The sequence below is a fragment of the Engraulis encrasicolus genome, chromosome 4 (genome assembly GCF_034702125.1).
Source record: "Engraulis encrasicolus isolate BLACKSEA-1 chromosome 4, IST_EnEncr_1.0, whole genome shotgun sequence".
NCBI classification, from domain to species: domain Eukaryota; kingdom Metazoa; phylum Chordata; class Actinopteri; order Clupeiformes; family Engraulidae; genus Engraulis; species Engraulis encrasicolus.
In genome coordinates this window covers 7,093,629-7,103,628 of record NC_085860.1, presented here as the reverse complement: position 1 = coordinate 7,103,628, position 10,000 = coordinate 7,093,629, and the positions used below count along the sequence as shown (strand labels likewise).

At 43.2% G+C, this 10,000-nt stretch overlaps 1 protein-coding gene across 1 annotated transcript in view; it reads right to left on the bottom strand.

The window, feature by feature from the left end:
* Positions 1-4,148: 4,148 nt before the first annotated feature.
* Positions 4,149-10,000, bottom strand: part of ldlrad3 (low density lipoprotein receptor class A domain containing 3) — a 130,422-nt gene continuing 124,570 nt past the window's right edge. The window contains exon 6 of the mRNA XM_063196597.1: positions 4,149-6,431. Coding sequence (XP_063052667.1) covers positions 6,269-6,431 — 163 coding nt within the window. The 3' untranslated portion in view covers positions 4,149-6,268. The remainder of the gene's footprint in view (positions 6,432-10,000) is intronic.

Below are 10,000 nucleotides of genomic sequence, written 5' to 3'. Positions count from 1 at the left end.
CATGGTTTCTCCAGCCCAAGCCTGCCCTTGTCTGGGTCTGGTTGTTGTCTGTCCATGTTTTAAGTGCCTGGGGATGTTGATGTGGGTGGCCACATATCAAATATACAGTGGACTATATTAGTTTAGTTTATTTAGTTTAGTTCAGCAGGGACCATGCACATATGATATAAAAACCCAAATTTCTCTGTGCAATGCCCATTCACGACTCCATTCAAGTTATGGAACTGACTCAATTCTGCAAGTGTGTGTGTGTGTGTGTGTGTGTGTGTGTGTGTGTGTGTGTGTGTGTGTGTGTGTGTGTGTGTGTGTGTGTGTGTGTGTGTGTGTGTGTGTGTGTGTGTGTGTGTGTGTGTGTGTGTGTTTATTGTTTACGTGTATAGGCCTACGTATGTGTACTTGAACACTGGGGCTTAGCTAGTTGTGCAAGATTGTGAAGAATGAGAATAATGGTGTTGAAATGGCCAACCTCTATGAACTGCACCCCAAGTGACTTTTGCTGAGGAATGGACATGTGATAATACGCCACACAGCCGAGGACAGGACATTTTATTACTTCAGAAAGCAATTTCATTTTGCAGACAGGCTTTAAAATGCACTGTGTAATGTCCGCACGTCCGCCCAGCAAATCATATTTTTAAGAGAGAGAGAGATTTTTTTAATATGTGCATTTTATAGGTCAGCTGTCACTTTACTTAATGCTTTTATAGTGTTTTCATAGTGTGCCGCCATTGTCCAAAATAATGGGGAAAAAGTGTGTATGTGGATTCGAGTTTGTGTGTAGGAGTGGAAGACAAGAGTCAGTGTCAGCTTCCAAGATGGCAGCTCTCTTTTTCATTTCAGTGGTTGGATTCTTGCCGAACGAACCTGACCTTAGATTACCTCAAAGTTGCCCTGTTTTATAGCCTAGTTGTAAACTTATAAAATAAGACCATTAAGTACATATTAAAAACCTGTTATCCTGAGTGCTTATTTCTGATAGAGCAGTTATGTGCTAATGTAGGCCTTTAACTCATCATGGACAAAAGTGTCAAGAAAGGACAAGTGCACTATGTTGAACATTACGCCCCTTTTCTGAGTCGTCTGTTTATTTCATGTTTGCTGCTTTCTCTGTTATTTGGCTAATTTGGAATTTGCTTCAGCCGGATTTAGAATGACCGTCTATGGTGGTATTTAAGAACATATCAATCAATAAATCAATCAATCAATCAATCAATCAATCAATCAATCAATCAATCAATCAATCAATCAATCAATCAAAATTACTTATAGGCCCTATCGCACATTATCAAACATAATTGTCATTCAATGTGCTCTAAAGAATAGAGAAAGAGAAAAGAGAAGAAAAGAAACTATAATTAGCGAACTATCATGCCCATAGGTGGCCATGATAAAGCCTTCGCAAAAGCCACGCCCCCTAGTTATTGTTGCTACGTCCGTCAAAAACTTAGAACCAGGCACACGTTTTGGCTGCGTTTCATAGGCAATGTGTGTACACTTATTGTATACACATGCATATTAGGCTACTAGAAGCTATATTCAACTGTGAAGTACAACAACTTGATGATGGCGATGTAATGTCTGTAACCATGACATTTTGATAGTGCTTGGTGTAAACTGGGACATTGCAGGGGTCCGCCAAGAACTTTGACGGGGCTTTGGGCACACTGCGCGGAGCACAAACATCCCTTTTTTAATGCCTTCATCTGCCTTTCAAAGGTGCTGGACGGGAGGCATTGGGCTACTTCACTGTAGTTGTCGAACCGAACTTGAGTCCATCTGTCAAATTTTTTTTGGTTTTTGCTCACAAGAAGTGGGCTAAGACAAGGGTTCCTAAACTTCACCATCGCAAGGCCCCCCACATACCGGTAGGCCAATATTCCAGCCAAGGCCCCCCCTTACATGGGTCATACCACACTATTTTTCTTTGCATCCCCTTTCACAATCACAGTGTAGGTCTGTTAGTCAGTGCCTCACTGGCTGGGATATGTAAAATAATAACTTGACAATAATAGTAGTAATGTTCATTCAGAGATGTAATAGATTATTATAATGTGTTCTCAACTAATAGGAATATTGTTAAGATTATTTTGGTTAATTTTGGTGTACATTAGTTTTTACTGCACAACACTAACTGTCAGTAGGCTACCCAGAACCAGAACAGGTGTGGCTAATTAGGAGGATATACTGTGAGGTCTAATTAGTTAGTTGCTGGGCCTAGTGAGTCAACCAGAACAGGAGTTGCCAATTAAGGGTTCTGACTTCTGACAGTTACTCTTCAGTGTTCATTAGCTAAGTTAGATTGTCATTTTTACTACAACTGCTAAGCTCTGGCCCAAAAGGCAAGCCCACTTTTAGCATTGTCTACAAGAATGCAGTCTAGATTAAATAGGCCTATATATTGTGCTATACTTTCCCTGCCAACCTGCCGCTGCCCCCCTAGTACCCCAGGGGTCCCCAACCCCCAATTTGAAAACCACTGGGCTAAGATGCCTGTGGATTGTGGCAAGGGCTGTTGTCAGGGCTCTACATTTACTGCTGCCAACCAGCCAAATGCTGGTGAAAATTCAGCTTGGCGAGATACTTTTACCCATTAGTGAGTGTGTGTTTGGCTAGTAAGATTAAAATCTACGAGACATTTTGGCTGGTGAATGTAGAGCCCTGGATGTTGTAATAACTACTAAGGATGTACAGTAGGCCCTTTGTGATCAATGGATGGAATAGTTTTGATAATGTTGTAAACACAGGAGGATATTTTCTGATATATCACCAGAAATCTTGTTGTAATTTACGTCACACTATGCTTAATCATCATTGACTTATTTTAGGTTTACTTTAGTTAATTCAATTTATATTGTTTTGCTATAGACCTACATGCCATAGAACCTGCCGCGCACCCCCCCAAGCACCCCCCATGATTCCCCGTCCCCAGTCTCTCCATCATCATCATCATCATCATCATCATCATCATCATCATCATCATCACCATGGCGATGGCAGCTGCTACAGAGCAGGCAGCGTACAGTAGTCTCCGTATCTACATAGGCCTTTTGATGATCTGTCAGTTAGTCTGCATCGTTCAGTATGGTGCTGGCACACGTCGAGACAACTAAAACTGGTCCCACATCAAAAACAGTGTTGAAATATGAATATCAGGCCTCCCTGTGGCATTTTATCCACACATAACGAGCCATACGATACTGCGGTCATTTAGAAAGGCTTTTTGATGCAAAAGTAATAAGCTGGTACAAAAAAGACTTGCAGTTCTCTTTCATTTTCTTAATAATACATTTATTGCCATATATATTATGAAGGAGGAGAGGCGATGCTGGCAGGAGGTCTTGGTTATAATGTACTTGAAAAGTGAGCCTAGCATCTGAAAAACACTGGAACGTGGACGCCGCAGTAGTAAAAAAGGACACTTTACTAACACTGACAATCTTGGCAGTTCATCCCGGGGGAAGAAAAAAAAAACACTTTCAGCTTTGCAATCTATAAAAAGCTTAACAGGTACATTCCATTTCAGCAGAACTCACACGTTCAGCAATTAGTCATCCTTCAAATGTATTCCTACCGTGTACTGCACTTATTCATATTCATACGTTGCTGCATATGTCATCATTTATGCTCCGGGCGTCACCAAATAGGGAATGTTTTGTCATTTCCTGTGTGCTTGTGGTCAGTTTTTTTCCTAAGGGGAGCATGGTTTTGGATAAGACCTCTACTTGATGTTGTTGAGATGATTGTGACGTGTCCTGTTCTCACTGTTTCTCTCGCTCTTATACACTTTCGCAAACACATGCGTACATGTACACACATACATAGCTGCACACATGCACAAACACACAAGAACACACACACACACACATACATAGCCGCACACATGCACAAACACACAAGAACACACACACACACACACACACACACACACACACACACACACACTCACACACTCACTCACACACTCACTCACTCACTCACACACTCACTCACACACTCACACACTCACACACTCACACACTCACACTCTCTCTCTCTCTTTTTTCTCTCACTCTCACACACACACACACACACACACACACACACACACACACACACACACACACACACACACACACACACACACACACACACACACACACACACACACACACACACACACACACACACACACACCCTTAGCACTCTGCACATTTCGTCCTTATAGCTGCTCACAGATAATGCACTGCTCATGAGCTCCCCAGAGGTGTGTGCATGCAACATAACTGGAATTCAGATGGAGAGAGCACATCCCCATTCCAAGGGCAGCCGTGGACCACATCATGTACTGAAGCACTTTGGAGTTGCCATAAACGGAACACGTTACAGAGGATGAGGAAAAAAAAAACACAGCCTGTGTATGATATACTTCATTATAACTCAATATGGAACTGCATTTCATTTCATTTCTTTAAGACATTACATGTTAGTAAATCATTGATATTGAAGAAATTCATGCAGTTGCTCATCTGACTGGATGAGTCACACACCTATATTCTAAAGTTGGTCATTTTTACATACAATGATATGTATACTAGAGTAGCGTTTCAATAGGGCATCACCCTAAGGAATTGAGATGACTGCACTAAACGTAAAACATACAATTATCTAACCCCCCTCCCTCCCGTCCTTGTCACATAATTGTAGTCACATAATTGTAGTTTTTCATTCTGATTGTCACAATTGTTTCGTAAATTATGCAACTGCCTATAGACCTACCAATGTGTCAGGATTGGGGCTTCAGAAAGGAAAACAACAGACAAAACAAACAAATAAAACAAGTTGAAATCCAGCATAATCTTCTCAATAAAAAAAAAAACAGTGATATTCTTCTTCTCCAGACAAAACAACTGGCACTTCAGTGGTAGAGTTAGGGTATAAGGTGTGTGTAAGGCAGCCTCAGTTACGGACGCTTCTGTAAGGAGTGCTAACAACATAACTGCTGAGAATAAACTACTAAACCATTAGTGTAGTGGGCACATGTCCATAGCCATACCCCTGTGTGTGCCCTGGCTGAATCACCCAGTCATTTTTTTTCAATAAAGACTCTAAATAAATAAAGATGTGACAAAAGCGAGGAGCCAGTGACCAGTGGAGTGGCAAATTGGTTGACTTGGAGGAAATGACCTTTGACATGGAATATAAAAAAAAACCATTCCAAATTCTGAACAGCCACTGGAGAGCAAACTAAACTGAAATCTTGCCGATGTAAAATGATAAATGGAGAAGTGACCAAACAGAGGACCGTCCGGGCCATGTCGGCCCACTGAGCCACATTTGGAAGGTCACACACAAACAAACTGTAGGCAAGAGAGCAAAAAAAACCCTCGAGATCTTCCAAGACCTCCTTAAGGCTTTCATAGAACAAGTACAAGTGCCTTTGTTGGACAATTTGTGACACCAAAAATAGCCGTTCCAAGATGACTCTTTAGTGTGGGGGCATGAGTCCACCTACTGCTACAAATGCAGTGATATATCCACAATGATTGCAGATAGGGCAGGGCTCTACTCATAGTATTGAAACTGTAGACAGTTGAAATGGGAAGGAAGTACTTAGGTTGTGAGTTGAATGGGACATGATACATTTGGTCAGTCCTGAAACGTCATATTCACTCTGCTGACACAGCTGAAAGTTAGATGACTTTTGTAGTAACTATACACAAATATACAACATAAACTCTCTTACAGAATGATCATCACACAGTTCACAGTTGCATAGTCCCCTTTGAAGGAAAGACAAAAAAAATGGAAAAGAGCTGAAAACGATCTGTTGGCTAAGGGCATCTCTGTATACACAAATCATTCATCAGTCAGACTGTTAGTCATCTGCTCTGGTATGACACCCCATCAGCCAGGTCTGCATAGGAGAGTTCATCCGGATGGTTCCACTTGATGTTGGTGCATAAAGCCACCATGTCCTCCTTCAGGCAGGACCAAGACTGCACATCATACTGTCCACTCTACTGTGTCTCCTGGGTTTTGAGCAGATGAGATGGCCAGAAAGTGAGTGTTTGATGGGGACAGACAAGAGGATATGGGATGTGTCACCCCTCCAGATCTCCACTAGAGGGAGCTGTCTAGTAGGGTTTGCCACAGACATTATATTTCTTATGTCTATGGGGGTTGGAGACAAAACGTCTCTTTGCCTGCAAGTCTCTCGCCTCCTCTGTCTGTACCCTTGTCTGTCAGTGTCTGAGTCTTTCTGTCTGTCTGCAGCCAGTGCTGTGCAGGCCTACAGTGGTTCGCTCTCCTCTGTGGAGGGCCGGTCCATCCTGTGGGGGGGCTCTCTGGATGTTGGGGGCTGGGGGGGCTCATAGCGGGGGAGCTCTCTGTCGCTTGATGCTTCCCCATCGGGTAGGTAAGGCGGAGGAGGCAGGTCGAACCATGGAGGCCTACTGCATAGAGAAGGAGAGAAGGAGAGAGAGAGAGAGGGAGAGAGAGAGGGAGAGAGAGAGAGAGAGAGAGAGAGAGAGAGAGAGAGAGAGAGAGAGAGAGAGAGAGAGAGAGAGAGAGAGAGAGAGAGAGAGAGAGAGAGGTGTTATGATAACATCTTGACTACCATTCATAACCATGTCTATGGTATGCCACACAAAATTGATGAATACTTGAACTTATGATAAAGTACTTTCATTTTAAAATAAACACAGTACATCTAACTGTATAGATAACTGCATAGAGTATCTGTACACTACAGTCACAGTAAAACAAAGTTAATGGGAGGCATTATTATACTATTCAGGATTTAAAGAAACACCAAGTCGCTTTTTTTCTTCCCGGTCTCACAGGATGTAGGCAAAAGTGCCTTGTGTCTACCATTAGTACAGATAGGTATACTCCTCCCATTTTTCCAGACTTAGGCTACTTGGTGCAACTTTAGCCCTTGGAGGGTGGCAGAGCAAATTCGAGCAAAATGACTTTCACCCAGTTCACATGCAAGTTCATTAACCACGGAAACGATTGGGGGAAACAATATTTTAAGCAAGACAAAACTATGCAGGCTCCTGTTGTCTTAAATAATTGATGTAGCTTTGTTTATATAGTGCTGTTTATGAGTCTGCTGCACTGTTATGAAGGGGAGCACTGGAAAGCAGTGATGCACTTGAGTGGCCAGAGGCGGACTTTCCATTAGGCAAACCTAGGCAATTGCCTAGGGCCCCAACCAAATCTGTCACGGTGCTCACAAAAAAATAGGCTTGATCTTAATTTTTCACTTATGTAAAGTAATCAAAGATATATATCAGACGAAACACTAAAATAGCACCAAAACACAGAATTGTATGTCTATATAATGACGTTTGAGGGCCCCATGCTTATATTTCCCCTAGGGGCCGAAATGGCTAGGTTGGCCCCTGTGTGTGGCCACGCTGCTGAGGTGAGTAGCCAGACACTTTAACAGGGCGGAAGGAGGATGATGCTTAAAAGCTATTTTACAAGACGGAGATGATGGCCACCAGGGACGGCAATAACAGTAAGCTAGGAAAGGAGGATGAAGCTAAGAGGCCACCCCTCCCATTTCTGCTTGCTTCTCTCTCTCTCTCTCTCTCTCTCTCTCTCTCTCTCTCTCTCTCTCTCTCTCTCTCTCTCTCTCTCTCTCTTGTCTGTTTCTTTCTAATGTCTTGTCTCTCAATCTGCAAGAGCTACAAGAGCATGTCTCTCCTCTCTCTGTCTTTCCCCCTCTTTCCCTTCACTATTTCTCACTCCCTCTTTTCTTCTTTGTCTTTCTACCTTCATCTACCTTTCATTTTCTATCTCTGTTTACTTATCTCCCTCAATCTCTTTTCCAATTTCTCCATTTTTCTTTCCTCTTTCTCACTGTCTTTCTCATATCTATTCTCTTTTTCTCTCTTTCCTTTTCCTTCCTCTTCCTCTCTCTGCCCCCCCGCTCTCTTTCTCTCTCTCCCTCTCTCTCTCGTCAGATAGGGCATGTAGAAAGCTGTGCTTGTTGGCTCATAACGTTACCTTTAAAACCCCAATCAATACAGTTAGTGGAATTGCTTAAAATGCAAACATGTGGTTTGAATAATGTGCACAGCTTGCGCAAAAAAAGATCAATATCATTTACACAGACTTCAGCATGACATTCAGATGCCTATTTGGACAGCGTTGACTGGTGCATATGCAGACACGGGCATGCATGCTCACAGGCAAGCACATACTATACACAGGCGTACAGAAACTGGATGCACAAGCCTTGAACACGCGCACGCGCACACGCACGCGCACGCGCACACGCCCACACGCACACACGCCCAATCGCCCACACCCACCCACCCACACACACACACACACACACACACACACACACACACACACACACACACACACACACACACACACACACACACACACACACACACACACACACACACACACACACACACACACACAGGCAGCAGCAGCAGCAGCAGAAAATGCCAGCCAAGAATAAAAACGCTAAGGGAGGAGGAAATGTTTATGTGCCCTGGTGAAATCAAATAATGCATGATCAATATTTAAGAGCTTGTGCTTTTATGAGTCAGAATGATTTGTGATGTTTATTCATAAATCCCGCCATACAAATGTTTGTTAATGAATACAGGCCATTAATGCCAGAAAGACTTCATTATGATTATAATCATAGCAGTTATTCCGTTTGAGCCAAAAGAAAACAGCCTCTGGCAGAAGCACACAAAGTTATAGCCCTCATCATAGCGGAGGTGTGTCTACGGATATGTGTGTGTGTGTGTGTGTGTGTGTGTGTGTGTGTGTGTGTGTGTGTGTGTGTGTGTGTGTGTGTGTGTGTGTGTGTGTGTGTGTGTGTGTGTGTGTGTGTGTGTGTACTTGTGTGTGTGTGTACTTGTGTGTGTACAGTATGTGTATGTGTGCATGCACTCATTTGAGTGTGTGTGTGTGTGTGTGTGTGTGTGTGTGTGTGTGTGTGTGTGTGTGTGTGTGTGTGTGTGTGTGTGTGTACTTGTGTGTGTGTGTGTGTGTGTGTGTGTGTGTGTGTGTGTGTGTGTGTGTGTGTGTGTGTGTGTGTGTGTGTGTGTGTGTGTGTGTGTGTGTGTGTACTTGTGTGTGTACAGTATGTGTATGTGTGCATGCACTCATTTGAGTGTGTGTGTGTGTGTGTGTGTGTGTGTGTGTGTGTGTGTGTGTGTGTGTGTGTGTGTGTGTGTGTGTGTGTGTGTGTGTGTGTGTGTGTGTGTGTGTGTGTGTGTGTGTGTGTGTGTGTGTGTATGTGTGTGTGACAGTGCTTGCATGTGGAGCCGGAGCGTCACGTATTTGACAGCCCGTAATTCAGCCCATATTTGTGGCGGTATATGAGCGTATACATGTTAATGGTAATAGGTGCTGGGATGACGGTGGTATGCAGTTGGAGCTCGATGGCTTGGTGCTTTAATGAGACCCTGTGACATTTATGTGTCAGCACATGCCTGCATGGGAAGGGAAGAAATGCATAGTCTGTGACTATATTCACATTTGCTTGTGTGTGTGTGTGTGTGTGTGTGTGTGTGTGTGTGTGTGTGTGTGTGTGTGTGTGTGTGTGTGTGTGTGTGTGTGTGTGTGTGTGTGTGTGTGTGTGTGTGTGTGTGTGTGTGTGTGTGTGTGTGTGTGTGTGAGAGAGAGAGAGAGAGAGAGAGAGAGAGAGAGAGAGAGAGAGAGAGAGAGAGAGAGAGAGAGAGAGAGAGAGAGAGAGAGAGAGAGAGAGAGAGAGAGAGAGAGAGAGATCATTTATGTGCATTTCTTTGTGTTTGTGTGCAAGTGTGTGCGTGTGTAGGTGATAGTGTGTGTGTCAGATAGGAAAATAAGAAAGTGTTAATAATATACGTGTGTTTACTGTATGTAGGTGGCACTCTTGTGTTAACTGTGTATGTATCAAGTATTTGTATATGAACTGTAGCCTACAGTTTTTCAGCACAATGAATGAAATGAGAAAAGTGAGTGTTCAGCTCTCTTCACACACCACAACAGCATGTAAGGT